Raw genomic sequence first — 15,351 nt, 5'->3', positions numbered from 1 at the left:
CCGAACTCACGAGCTGTGAGATCATGACCTGAGCCGAAGTGGGACACTCACTCAACTGACTGAGCCACCCAGGCGCCCCAGATGAGTAAACATTTCTAATAAATTTTACCTTGAAAAATGAGTCACGTCCTGCAGTACAGGTAGTACGTGACACCGAATACCACATGATCACAACTGAGCCAATGGCACACACGCTCACGCGCTCGCTCGCTCTCTCTCTCTCTCTCTCTCTCTGTGGGGTTGTGGGTGATTGTGTCCCATGCCTGGTCTCAGGCTGTGGTGTTTCTCAGAAATCAGTGATTTTTCAGAACATTGGAAGGTGCCCACAACTGGCACTAGTGTAGTTTTTGTCCCTTCAACGTGCCTATAGACAATCCTTTGCTTTTCCATACAAGAGTAAGCTCAGGAATGCTTTGCTTCATTCTAGGTCAGGCTGCCTGCAGATATAGACCCTTTTCCTCTCCTGCCTTATTGCCAGTTACATTAAACACAATGTATGACAAGAGTTTTGTTAATACTGTAGTCAGCATCCGTACAAGCATATACAATGGCCCCCATGTAGAAAAAGGTTCTATTGAGCCAAGAGGTAGCACTGGTTACATTGGTGAGAGTGAAAGTCATCCTACACAATAACCCTTGTCTCTCTTGTCTCCCTCACACCAGCCGTGAAGATTTTCAAAGGTAAGTGCAGGTTAATTTGTTTATTCTTCTTCATATTTTGTAGTTATTATTTTGTATTATATTACTGTGTTATCATTTTTAAATGAATATTTTGGGGGTGTGGAACAAATCATCTCAGTTTCCATTATTTCTTTGGGGAAATTTGCTTTGATATACAAGTGCTTTGGATTACAAGCATGTTTCCAGAATGAATTATGCTCACAAACCAAGGTTTTACTGCATTTCAAAACCAGCTGTTGATATAGCAAAAGCAGTGCTCAGAGGAAAATTTGTAGTTGTAAATGCCTGTGTTAAAAAAGATTTCAATTTGGGGCACCTGGGTGGCTCAGTCAGTTAAGTGTCCAACTTCGGCTCAGGTCTGATCTCACCATTTGTGAGTTCAAGCCCCACGTCGGGCTCTGTGCTGACAGCTCAGAGCCTGGAGCCTGCTTTGGATTCTGTGTCTCCCTCTCCCTTTGCCCCTCCTCTATTCACACTCTGTGTCTTTCTCTCTCAAAAATAAATAAAACATTAAAAAAAAAGATTTCAATTTAGTAACCTAATTTTAAGGAAACAGAAAAATACCAAACCCAACACTAGCAAAGGGAAAGAAATAATAAAGGTTAAAGATAAATGAAATAGAGAACACAAAAACAACGAACCAATGCAACCAAAAGTTGGTGTTTTAAAAGATCAACAAACTTGGCAAGATTTTAGGTAGACTGAAAAAAAAAGGGAAGCTTTAAATTGCTAAATTTGGGGTACTTGGGTGACTCAGTTGGTTAAGTGTCTGACTTTAGCTCATGTCATGATCTCACAGTCCGATTCGTGGTTCGAGCCCCGCATCAGGCTCTGTGCTGACAGCTCAAAGCCTGGAGCCTGCTTCAGAGAGCCTCCCTCTCTCTGCCTCTCCCCGAGTCTGTCTCTGTCTCTGTCTCTGTCTCTGTCTCTCTCTCTCTCTCTTTCTCTTTCTTTCTCTCAAAAATAAATAAACATTAAAAAAAAAAATTGCTGAAATCAGAGGGGCACCTGGGCGCTTCCACCGGTTAAGCATTCCACTCTTGATTTCAGCTCCGATCATGATTTCACAGGTTGTTTGAGATCAAGCCCCATGTCAGGCTCTGTGCTGAGTATAGAGCCTGCTTAGGATTCTCTCTTTCCCTCTTTCTCTGACCCTCCCCCACCCAAAAAATTGCTAAAATCAGAAATGAAAGTGGGAACCTTTCAGAAATAAAAGGATTGTAAGAGTGCATTATGAACAATTTACATAATATTGTTCTGTTGAAAAATGGGCAAAGGACTTGAATAGATATTTCTCTAAAGAAACACAAATGGCCAACAAGCTGAAGATATTCTCATCATTAGAGAAATGTAAATCAAAACCACAGTGAAATAGCACTTAATATTAACTGAGATGGCTATAATTTAAAAAAAAAAACTGAAAATAAGCGTTAGCAAGGATGTGGTGAAATAATTCATTGAAATAATACATTGATGGTGGGATTGTAAAATTGTGCATCTGCTGTCTTATTAGTTCCTCATTAAGTTAAAATAACCATGTGACCCAGCAGTTCTACTCCTAAGTTATATACCCCAAAGAATTGAAAATAGATGTTCAAATGAAAACTTGTATAAAAAGGTTTATGGCAATACAATTCACATTAGCCTAAAGATTGAAACTACCCAATTATCCATCAACAGATGAATGGATAAACAAGACGTGGTATATTCATACGATGGAGTATTACTCATCCATAAAAAATAATAAAGTACTCATACATGCTGCCACATGGATGAACCTTGAACACACTGTGCTAAGTAAAATAAGCCAGACACAAAAGAGCACATATTGTATGGTTCCATGTATATGAAATATTCAGAAGAGGCAGATACAAAGAGATGATGCAAATTAACCTTTGACATGGGCTGAGGGGAGGAAGAAAGGAATGGGAAGTGAATGCTCAGTGAGTACAGGGTTTCTGTTTGGGGTGATCAAAATGTTCTGGAATTGAATATGATTGCACAGTGTAGTAAATATGCTAAATGCCACTGAATTGTACCTTTTTTTAAATGCTTAAAATGGTAAATTTTGTTATATTTTGCCACAATCAAAAAAAATAACTGTCAAATCAACAAGAAGTCGCCAGTTTGGCAGACTAGTGGTAGATTTGATGACCAGTGATATTAGCATAATTTGGGGGTTACTGTACATTATTATATTTGAAACTTTTTCTAGGAAATAGGTCTCCTGTTTACCCATACTCATCACATATTACACTTGATCTTAGCCAAAAGGCCGAGAAGCGATCATACTCATCACATATTTATTCCAATCCGTCTACAATATAAATTAAGAAAGCAGAGGTTGCTTTATACATTTATGCTTTATTTATATGGAATAACATTGTAAGACTTAACATTTATGGTTCTAGAATTTCTGAATAATTTGATTTCAGTAGAACCTGAGTGATTTCTGAAAATCAATGATGTGGAGATTTGTGGTTTACCTGAAGCACAACTTTGAATCCTGTTTTTTAAAGCTGCTGTGTGTGGGGTGCAAACTATTTAGCTAGAGAATAAGTCTAGCTACATTGTAGCAATTTAGCATGGCCTTTTTATAGATCCATTTGATGAGATTAAGTTTTGAGACAAAAATACTGTATGCTGCTTACCAGAGGAAGCAGTCTGCTTACTTAGTTCTAAACACATTTTAATGGACTTAATCTTTAAGTTCCCAGTTTTTGAGAAATATTTTGAAGTTTAATGTAAATTTTTTCTTAACCACTTTTAGGCCAGCCAGGCCTTCGAGAAGCTATTTCTATGTCCTGTATAACCAACGGGAGTGGTGCAAACAGAAAGCCAAGCCACACCAGCTCTGTCGCAATTGCAAGGAAAGAAACTCTTTCATCTGCTGCTAAAAGGTATCCATTTGTAAGGGAAAGAAAAGCTACCATTGCAAAATTGTCTGGATGTGATAATTCTACTTTTGAAAAAAAAATGAAATAGGACTGTATGGAATTAAAGTGAGCATGTCCTTTGAATTCTTTAACTCTGAATGTAGACACCCACCCAGTTAGTTTACCTTCATGTAACCTATCGAGTTGTGTGAGGTAACTTTTGGTTCCTACTAAAGAAAGTGTTTTCATTTCCTGGTTTGGTTTGTTTCTTTTTATTTTTTTTTTAATTTATTTATTTTGAGAAAGAGAGTGTGCAAGCATGCACGCACATGCACACGCACACACACACACACATGCTAGTGGGAGGGGGGCGGGAGGGGCAGAGAGAGAATCACAAACAGGCTCCCTGGAACTCAGGAACCATGAGATTGTGACCTGAGCTGAAATCAAGAATCAGATGCTTAACCAGGTGAGCCATCCAGGCGCCTGTGGTTTTGTTTCTTTTTAACAAGCATTTGTTGATGAGATAAGCATCACTATATTTAATTATATAAGCACATTTTCTGTGCTTATATAAGGAATACATTTGATACAGCAGTTTTTATTTTTTTATTTTTACTTTTTTTTACTTTTTTTTTTTTTTTTAATGTTTATTTATTTTTGAGACAGAGAGAGACAGAGCATGAACAGGGCAGGGTCAGAGAGAGAGGGAGACACAGAATCTGAAACAGGCTCCGGACTCCGAGCTGTCAGCACAGAGCCCGATGCGGGGCTCGAACCCACGGACTGCGAGATCATGACCTGGGCTGAAGTCGGATGCTCAACCGACTGAGGCGCCCCTATACAGCAGTTTTTAAAGGAGAAATAGAATCTTCCGTATATATACATTTGTGGGAGGTTGAACACTATTATAACTTTTATTCTTTAACCATGCTATAAAAAAAAGGCATAATACTTTGTATTATGTACAAATAGCATATATACTATATAGTACTATGTTGTGTGTGTGTGTGTGTCTGTGTTAGGGGATGGTAGGTAGAAGGGCAGTGGAAATATTGCAAAAAAGTTTCAGTGAACTACAGATTTACATTCTATATGTTCTTTTCATCAATGAATTAATCTGTTGTTTCAATAAAATTGCTTACAGAATTTTTGCACTTTTGTGTAATTCCTAGCAGATTATCCCACATAGAGTTTGGAGAGACCATAAGAGATCACCTACATAATCTTACAACTGTTCTCTTCAAGGAATAACTAAGGAAAAACCTTAAGTAATGGAATAATATTTAAAATGTACTGATAGATAATGGTTGCCTTAATGAACTAATGCCAGTGACAAGTTATTCATCAGTGTGGATTTATAGATGCTTACCAAACATTTGGCTACAGGAATAGTAAAGAAATAACAATCTTTAGGTTATTTATTTACTTATTTATTAAATATTTTTTATTTTTAAGTAATCTCTGTACCCAGTGTGGGGTTTGAAACTCTATCAAGAGTTGCATGCTGCACTGACTGAGCCAGCCAGGGGCCCTGATCTTTTAGGCCTTTTAAAAGCCCCTTGTAGAATTCAGTCTTTGAAGTCATTGCCATTTTGGAATCCAGACTTTCTCCTCCAGACATGCCAAAACGTATTATCTATGCTTCCCTTTTAGGAGAAAAGGACAAGTTATAAATGCATAGTGGAAATTTTAATATTTTTAATAAACTTCCTTGTTTTTAGTAGTGGTTTGGATTTAGCCCGTTTTCTTATGTAACTGGTCCTGCACAGTGATCAGTACTATGCACAATAGTAACTCGGTAATCTTAAGACTAGCCGAGTTTGTCACTTTATGGTGCAGAGGCTCTCTATTTTGCTTTTAAATACTCAGGAGGAAAATCTCTTTTAGGTTGTATTGGGCCCACATAAGACTAGTGTCCTGTACATTCAGGATTTGAATGTTTGAAGACCAACAAGAAAGAATTTCTAAATCAGTTTTAAATTTCAAAGTTACTCTGATATTTTTGATGTAGAACTGTATTTCTCAGCCCAAACTTTTAAAAACTGAACATGAAGTAGAAAGTTGGGGGCCAGTCTGCAGTTAGACGGTATCAAAACTAAATCAAATTAAATGTCATTTTAAAATTGTATTTTAACATTTTTAACTATTACTCTGTAATAAATTGTATATATTATATATATTTGTTTAATATATTCTTAAACGTACCTCCTTGTGGATTTATGCACCTTATAGTCAAATTCTAAACTGTCTTTTGATTAAGAACTGTAGACATTTGATGGTTTTCTACCTTTTTAACCATGGAATTCATATCTTGATTCCATCTGGTTTGTAATATTGTCAAAAATGTGCAATATAAGGACTCTTATCCAGTGATTAGAAATGAAGTGTGCTTCATTAATCAAGAGTCAAAGTGCAGAAACACAAGAATTTATACATAAATATCTTAAATATTTTAACTGTAAATATATTGACATATATTTGTCAATTTTTTTATGAAAGGCCGAGCCTCCCACCCTCTTTCTAATTGCGTGTCTGATTAGATTCCTTGTTGACTATCTTGCATAAAATACACCCATAAATTATTTTTTGTAATTGTTAGTTTCAATTTTAAGACAGAGTAAGAAATTTAAAACTCTTGCAAAACAACCTTTTTTTTTTTTTTAATGTTAAATTTTTTGAGAGAGAGCCACTGTGCGAGCGGGGGAGGGGCAGAGAAAGAGGGAGACACAGAATCCAAACAAAGCAGGCTTCAGGCTCCGAGCTGTCAGCACAGAGCCTGACACGGGGATCTAACCTATGAACCATGAGATCATGACCTGAGCCAAAGTTGTACACTTAACAGCTTAACCGACTGAGCCACCCAGGTGCTCCCCCCACCTTACGATTTTTTCCTCAACCTTTTTTTAATTTTCTCACCTACATAAAATTTAATAGCAGTTTCTTTTACTAACTGATTTCTGTGGAGTCTTTCCAGAGCATTCAACTTCATTTTTGTGGAAATTACAGTTTTCTTTTCTATGTATATTTTGTCAGTTTTCTTTGTATTTAATTAATTTACATAATTAAAATAACAAGTTCACCTGGCATAACCAGGCTCTGGATTCGTGGGGGGATCAACTGGTAAATTCAGAACTCAACTAAGCAGGAGGAGAAATACACAGAAGAAATGGGAATTAGAACATAATCTACTAAACATAGCATTTAGAGTGTCTTGCACATCATTCAGTATGTTTTACAGAGGAAATGGAAAGTGTCACTGATGCTCTGATTTGGGTAAGTTGAAGTCAGCTAAGAGAGCTGCTGCTCTTCCCCAAGTCTTCCAAGATGGCAAAATGCATTGGGCTATTTTGGTCTCAAGGGACAATCTTCATAGGATTTTCTTATAAATTCTTCACTGAAGATTTTTAATAGCTTCCAGAACTTTCAAGGAAATATTTTCATCATTATATGAAAGGAGTGTAAATTGTATTAGCTGTATGATTTAGCATTTTGAATTATAACCACTTTTTCCATCGCTTGATATATCTTCTATTTGTTTAAATATGTGTTGTTCCATGTTATACTTTATTTTACAGTGGTACAGAAAAAAAGAAAGAAAAACCACAAGGACAGAGAGAAAAAAAAGAGGAATCTCATTCTAATGATCAAAGTCCACAAATTCGAGCATCACCTTCTCCCCAGCCCTCTTCACAGCCTCTCCAAATACACAGACAAACTCAAGAAAGCAAGAATTCTACTCCCACCAAAAGGTTTTAACTGTCCCCGAGTACAGAGCTAGGGAATGGTTGTAATGATACCTGAATTCTGTGACTTGAGAAATGTTGGCTATCCATGGATTCCAATAGAAAAGCCTAGTGGCTCCCCGCACCCCCCCCCCCCCGCCCCTTCTTTGTTGTTAAAATCTGTATTTTAGCTTATTGGGGAGTGAAGATTTAAGGTCAAAATTTCTCAGTTAAAACTGGAAAAAAAAAATCTCTAAGTTATAAACAATTTGATGAAAGGAAGGCCACAATAACTTACTTTGAAACCAAACAATATTTTTATAATAAAATTACAAAATGTTAAAAATTTATATAAACTATGCATAAATTTATAACCATGGCAGAAAATTGCCATGTAATTATCCTCATCATATTTTGGCATCATTACAACCTTGAACTTGCAAGGGCCCTTCTCAGCAAATGGCTCTTCATTTTGACTGCATCTCAGTTTCAGTTTTGGGTTTTGGGAGGATAAGTTCTTGCTTGAGTAGAGAAATCATTTCATCTGGTCTTTTCTATGCTAAAGGCTTGCTTGAGGGCTTCTCTCTGTGTCTGTAATAATTAATATTTTAAAGTTATGAGAGGGGGAGAAGGGAGAAACATTCTAACAATGTGTGTGAGCCTAAATTGGGGATCTAAACCTGCATGCTGGGAGTTTAGTGCTACAGCTGCCTTGTAATCAAATATTTAGACCAACTTAATGAAGTTTGCCTGTTTTAGAAATGCAGGTTCAAGCTTTATGATTAGGTATAGATATATTTTATCATCATACTTCTGCTTGGAAATCTTAGGAAAATATTACACCATTCCCAGAACTAGCGAGGAAAATATTTTAGTAAGATAAATGACAACCATTCCTAAAAGATTTATAATGTATTTTTATTTGCTCAGTTTAATAATTCTGTCTCAAATCCCTAATGGAAATTTGGGAAAACAAAACAGTCTTCATTTGATTGATGCATGTTTAACTTTTAAAAACTGCTTTGTCTGTGTGTCTCACGCAGATTCTTTTGCTATCTAAATGGTTTGTAATTTTTTTGCCTGGTGTCATGTGGAGTTCTTCTTGGATATAGTTTATTAATGTTACATGACTTTGGATTGTGTGTGATTAAAGGTGGCTTTTTTATAATCAATCTCTTTAAGGTTCTGATTTGACTTGGTATCTTCTTTGTCCCAGATCTTTTTTTCAGCTTCTTAGGTCTCGTGGAAATGTGCTTGCCATTCTAAATTGCTCTTTGGATATACTATTGCCAGAAGTATTGGAGACTGGATGAGTGGTAGGATAGTTAGCAATGCAACCAAAATTTCATTTGTAAATACATGGAATCAGTGTTGATGATACATTTTTTGTGTTAAGTCATGTTTATTTCTGATCATTGTCTATAAAGGATGTCACAAGAGTTTTACCTTTAGTCCTACATTTTACTTACAAATTGTCATTTGTACCATATATAATGAATTACACAATGATATAAAAGATGAAAACAGCAGCCTTGTAATAACTTTGAAAAAGTACAGGTTAGGGGCGCCTGGATGGCTCAGTCGGTTAAGCGTCCGACTTCGGCTCAGGTCACGATCTCACGGTCCGTGAGTTCGAGCCCCGCGTGGGGCTCTGAGCCGATGGCTCAGAGCCTGGAGCCTGCTTCCAATTGTGCCTCCCTCTCTCTCTGCCCCTCCCCTGTTCATGCTCTGTCTCTCTCTGTCTCAAAAAGAAATAAACGTTAAAAAAAAAAAATTTAAAAAAAGAAAAAGTACAGGTTATTTTCACAAACTCACACAGTTTCACAAATTATGAGAAATATTTTACTCAGGGATTTAAGCATATAGGTTTTTTTCCTATTCAAAAAAAAGTACAGATTGATTTTTTTAATCAGGTAATACTTGTTCTAGCGAGAATTATAAACAGACTTGGTAAATGCCTTGTTTAACTCCTGCACTCATCCAGGCGGAACCTTTCAACTAATCCTTCCTTCTCTTTTCTGGATTAGCTTTAAGGAAATGTTAATGGCTGCTTTTATGTTCTGTTTAAGCTGTCAATTACATGTCATTGCTACTCAAAGAATTTTTCTCTAAGAAATTAATATGTTTCTTCCAGCATAAAACGACCACTGACAACTGAAAAGTCACATAATTCATGGGAAAATTCAGATGAGAGTCGTAATAAATTATTGAGAGCAGTTTCAACATCAAAATTAATATCAAAAGTTATAAAAAATACAGATAAGTAAGTATTATACTTTCTCAGTTATCTGAAAATTAATTATGTGACTGTCATGCTCGCATGTCCAATTATATGTCTGTTTTGGGATCATTTTTTAAAAATCTATATTATAATGTGTATCTTTTTTTCTTCTAAGTGTATTTTTTTCTTTTAAGTGTTTCCAAAAAAGAAAGACAGCTATATCTTCCTGTTTGTGTTCCCTACTCAAATAATTAATCTCTCTAATCCCCTAAGATTTGAATATTTTTTGAAGTTCTTTCTATACTTTCACTGTTTAGATGATCTTATGGAATATTCATTGTCTTATAAAACAGTATATATATTAATAGTTGAGACCAATGACAGACTTGTTAAAATAATGTTGTCTGAATTTCATTTCTAAAGATTTATCTTGGGTGTGGCCTAAGCATTGAAACTTTTAACAATTTCTTTGGGTGATTCTAATGGTAAGCCAAGTAAAATTATAACATAAATGTCCTTTGATTGTCTTCTTTTTTTGTAGGCATAAAGATGTCATCATCAACCAAGGTAAATTAAAAATCCTTTTCAAAGAAAGTATTTCTCTTGCTTTTCTACACCAGTTAAGTTTTTGCTAATTATTAAGAGTATTGACTTATTTTCATTCAGTGTACCTTATCAGCTCATAATAATCAAAGAGAAGTACGTTTATTATAGTCATTTAAGAAAATGCCCAGTTTTTATTGTAAGATATGTCATTTTTGTCTCAACCAGCAAAAATGTCAACCCGTGAAAAAAGCAACCAAGGTAAGAATAAGCTACACAGTTGGTCGCCTCCTAAGTTAATTTCTTCCTGGATCTCTTATTTGGCTTTTCATTATTTATACTCTCTGACTTTCCTCTTAATGACAGAAGTACGTAATTGGGACTAGTGAATCCAACTGCTTTTCCAAAAATCCATCTTATTTCTGGGAGCTCTGAAGATTCAAGGTCAACAGTAGAAATAAACACATCATTACAAAGAGGCATAAAATACTAAAGAGAATTTTCCCCTTTTTTTAAAAAAATAAAAGTTGTACTTAGAAAAGCCATTTAAAAGATTGATCAATTTTAACTCAATTTCCTGTCTTGCCAGCCTCATTGCAAATACTCACTCATTTCTTGAAGCTAAGACTGAATATATAATGAGTCTAGCAAATCCATTTCCTCTTGAATTTTTCTTTTATATTAATTGTAATTTCTGGCTACTTGCTGTTGTTGGCTTGTTCTGACCAAAAAAGGAGAGCAGACTTTCCGTAAATGTGTATTCAATTTGATTGCAAGGTAGGTAAGTTCTGTTACATCAGTTTTACATTCTCCTTAGATTGCCTGCAAATTTAATTGAAGCATGCTGTTCTAAATGAAAGCATGTTCTTTCTGTGCATGCTTTTTACAGCTCATTTCTATGTGTCATAGTTATCTTTATTTTCTGGGCTATTGCATTAACCAGATACAAGGTGGTTAAAATTTTTGTTAGAGATTAACTTGATTGCTATGGATTTTTCCTGTTTTTGATTTTAATAAGAAAAGAAATGTTTATTTGTAATCTTCTTTGGATCATTTGTTTTTGCATAGAAAGTCTAAATGAAGTTGATTTTTGCTGTCCTTATTCTATGTTAGGTCATACTTTCTTCCTCTTTAGAAATAAGTATAGCTTAAGTAATGGTTGAAATACTTTAAGAAAGAAATGAAATTTAATTTATAAAGACAATTCTTACTATATATCAAACATTTTTTTAAAAATAGAGGTAGTGATAACTAGTGGAAAGAGCTGTGAGTGGAGAGTCTCTCTTTAGAATTTGGTCTTGGCTCTTCTGCATAATAGCCTTGTGATCTAGACAAAATGACAATGTCTCTGTGTAGTTTTCTGATCTGAAGATAATACCTATAAGGCTTACTTAACATGACTGCTGAAGAATGAAATAATGTATATGAAAGTGCTTTAAAAACAGAAAACATTGTAACTGTAAAAAGGCGCTATTATTATTACAATGTTTTGCTAAAAAGCTCAGATTTTATAAAATCCTCCTAGAGCTGCCTGCCATTTTCTTATGTTGTAGAATGTTCTTTGGAAGGAAAAAAGAAGATAAGATTAGTATATAGGTGATTGGTTTGTGTTGGTGACAATTTTCAAAGCCATTCAAGTAAGCAGGCAAATAAATACACTTAAGAGGGAAGGATTTTGCCACAGAAGCATCACTAAGCAGTGTTTTAGCCAGTGTCTAGGAAGAAGGATGGAATGAAAAGCTAGAAAAGGAGATAGAAAAATAAATTCTGTTACAAGAATTTTAGCTCAAAAAGATTGTCCCAGATGTTGGAATTTATTAATGTCAAGCGTTTCTTGCATTTAGCCTTATTTTTGGAATTTGAGTCTATTACTTTTCCACTTCAATCAGTTATATTTTGTCTGGATATAGACTCTATCACTGGAGTGTCCCTTCATAGAGAACTTTTGTGCTGCAGCCTGTGAGGTAGTTGAGGCCTGACTGTGATTGAAACAGAGCCTATAGAAAGAAGTAGATGGAATCTAGATGGTTTAAGAGGTAAGATAGGTAGGGTATAGGAGGTAAGGAACGATGGGAATCTATGAAGGCTAGCTTGAGCAACTAGGTAAGGGGTATCTACTAAAATGAACATTTGAGGAGGAGGAGAAGGAGGAGAGGTGTGGAAAAGAATAAAAGTTTTGGAATTCAGTTTCTGTAAGACAATTTACTTGTAGAGATGCGTAGCTAGCAATGTAGTATCAATGTTAAAACGTGTATTTTGAAGTCCAGAGACTGGTTTCACCATTTACTTAGCTATGTGACCTTGAGCACATTTTTTTGCCTTCTTAAGTCTTTGTTTTCTTCTTGTTGAGACCATAATAAACCTTCAAAGAGTTCATACAAACATTAAAGGTAAAGTGTAGTATCTGGCACATAGTACCAGGTAAATTTCAGTTATATATATATATATATATATATATATATATGAGTCTGACAGTTTAAATCTTGCACTTAAATAAATGTGTGTAGTGAGATGAAAAGATAACCATTAAATAGATGATCTTCATTTGATATAAGCTGTAGGTATATTTTTAAAGTTTGCATTCATTTTGCATGGCATATTTTACAGCACATTTTCTTGTACTTTAGGTATTAATCCAAAATACCTATCATTTTTGGACAGTCTTTTAAAAATGTGATTTATTAATTTCTTTAGCTATGTTTTGACAATGACAAGTGTGACTTGCTCCAAGCCATCTGCTTTGATTTGGGAAGAAGACTATTTACATTTGGTACATTAGGTGAGTGGTAGCAGAGAAAAGCTTGACCTGAAAGACCTGTGTCCTTCAGCCATAGTAGAGTACGAGAAGAGCTATTAAACTGCATATTTCGATCAGCACTCAGGCAGAAGGAAGAGAACTGTAGTTGAAAGGAGTAGGAGATGGAATGGAACGGGATGTACCCAGGACAGTCTGAGGCTAGGTGTGGGAGGTAGGATAGGTTATACCACCAAAAAGAGGCTCTTACTCAGTTCATTCACTCAAATCCCTGAAATGTAAGTCACTTTTCTCACTAGTTCTGTTGGATTCTGCTCCACAGACTTAGCACATCAAGTTAGACTGTGACTAAGTTTTCCTATAGGGTTATTCGTTGTTAGGTGTAGCAGATAGGTTCTAATACAGTGCCATTCATTCGATAAGTTATTGATGAGAAAGTCTTTTGAGCTAACCTAGGGGGCTATAAACACCTTTTATAAATTATTTAGAGATTCTCAGTGACTAGCCTAGTGCCTGGAGCTCCATAAATATTGTTAAATAAATGAGTGACTGGGGCAGAAGTGATGAATATTTTTTCTACCACTGTTTTCTAGGGAAACTCCAATTACTTGGATGGAAATTATTTTGGGGGACTGGAGTCCAAATCTATTTGAAGTGAATTAAGTCTTCATAAGGCCAAGATACCACATAACTTAATGCTGTTTAGAATTAGCACATAGTTAAGTCTGATCATGTTGAGAACTTGAATGACTCAGATCCACTTACTGGGGAGATATCTGCTTAATTGAGGAAAAGGGAACTTATCAGTCACCAGATCACACTCTTACTTCCTTTCATAGTGCTGCCTCACTGCTCTAAGCTTAGATTCATTCTTGCTTAACTACCAAATCGATGCAGTAGGGTCCGATTACAGGTGTGTTTAGATGGGAGAACAGTTATTACAATATCTTAGAGAATTGAAAAGTAACTATTTCTTGCTAGTTATCTGTCTAAAAATGACTGCAGATGAAAACTACTTTACTTTTTTTTTTTTTTAATTTTTTTTTAACATTTATTTATTTTTGAGACAGAGAGAGAGCATGAACAGGGGAGGGTCAGAGAAAGAGGGAGACACAGAATCCGAAACAGGCTCCAGGCTCTGAGCTGTCAGCACAGAGCCCAACGCGGGGCTTGAACCCACAGACCAAGAGATCATGACCTGAGCCGAAGTCGGACGCTTAACCGACTGAGCCACCCAGGCGCCCCTGAAAACTACTTTAAAAGTCATTTTGAAATATGTATCTAAAACCCTTCAATAATTTGGTGTAGCAAAAACAGTTATTCAGATAATCTGAAAATAATAAACTCATTTACAAAATTGGGAAAAGGAAGGAAAATGGAGTAATCTTATCATTTTAACAGCTATTATAGTTCGGATACATTTCTTTATTCTTTATCAGATACACATTTTAAACATTCACTCATTTAACAAATATTTATTGAGTGCTTATTTTGACAGATCCTATCCTTAGGCACTTGGGGATACAGCAGTTACAGTTTCTGTGCTCTGTGGCACTTACATTCTACACGATAAGAAAAAAATAACGTGTCAGGAGGTAATACATACTGAGATATGTAATGAGCAGATAGGTAGCAAAAGCTTCATTAGGCACCTCACTTAGAAAGGGAAGTGTTATAGCAGAAAAAGTGCAAGAATATTAAACATGAGTCCTGGTTAGGGGTGAAATGACCTGCACCATAAAAAAGGTTAAAGAATTGGGGTGCCTGGGTGGCCCAGTTGGTTGAGCACCCAACTTCAGCTCAGGTCATGATCTCATGGTTCACGGGTTTGAGCCTCATGTCAAGCTCTATACTGACAGTGCAGAGCCTGGGGCCTGCCTGGGATTCTGTGTCCCCCTCTTTCTTCCTCCCTCCCCCACTCACACTCTTGTCTCTCTCTCTAAAAAATAAACATTAAAAAAAATTTTTTTTAAGTTAAAGAATCCATATACTAAATGACTGAAATTATGAATGTGAGTTAGGAATTTGCCAAAGGAAATTATGGAAAGAAGCGAAACATTATTCATCTGATAATAAAGTTTTCCTATGTCTTGGACCTCAGTTTCCTCACATATAGTAAGGCTTAGACTAGATGTTGCTAACAGTCTTCTTTAATAACTTTTTAAAGCTCTTTCTTGCAACAAACAGAAAATGGAGGACAGCTCCCCGCCCCCAACCGTAACTAACTTGCTTTCAATCTACCCTTTAAAGGGTTTCAGTGTAGATGCTTTTGTTCATGCCATGTGTTGTTTTCTGACTTGTTGGTTCTGGGCATGGTCTGTCCTAAAACCTTATCACACCTGTGTAAACTGAGCATTGTGTCTGAAAGAACAGCTAAAATTTATCTATACGAATATATAGGATAGCAGTGTTCGGCTGACACTGTCTTATGTCATGTTACCTACTGAGAGGGAGGGAGTGTATTGTCACCTGCTGAGAGGGTGTGCCGTTTGAAACAAACCCAATAAGCCAAAAGCCCTTAGTTGAGCCACAGATAGAATTTATCCTTGT

General features: G+C 35.8%; 1 protein-coding gene across 6 annotated transcripts in view; it reads left to right on the top strand.

Moving 5' to 3' along the window:
• The window catches only part of EML4 (EMAP like 4), a 161,027-nt gene that overhangs the window by 83,967 nt on the left and 61,709 nt on the right, over positions 1-15,351 (top strand). For 3 of the 6 annotated variants that reach the window (XM_053200997.1, XM_027033635.2, XM_053200998.1), the window contains exons 3-7: positions 3,452-3,581; positions 7,136-7,309; positions 9,417-9,545; positions 10,045-10,070; positions 10,275-10,307. In XM_053200997.1, coding sequence (XP_053056972.1) covers positions 3,452-3,581; positions 7,136-7,309; positions 9,417-9,545; positions 10,045-10,070; positions 10,275-10,307 — 492 coding nt within the window. The remainder of the gene's footprint in view (positions 1-3,451; positions 3,582-7,135; positions 7,310-9,416; positions 9,546-10,044; positions 10,071-10,274; positions 10,308-15,351) is intronic. The other 3 variants (XM_027033640.2, XM_027033638.2, XM_027033641.2) reach the window with 3 other exon arrangements.

The sequence above is a fragment of the Acinonyx jubatus genome, chromosome A3, assembly GCF_027475565.1.
Source record: "Acinonyx jubatus isolate Ajub_Pintada_27869175 chromosome A3, VMU_Ajub_asm_v1.0, whole genome shotgun sequence".
Lineage (NCBI taxonomy): Eukaryota > Metazoa > Chordata > Mammalia > Carnivora > Felidae > Acinonyx > Acinonyx jubatus.
The sequence above is the reverse complement of the archived record's forward strand: the minus strand, read 5'-3'. Positions and strand labels throughout refer to the sequence as shown.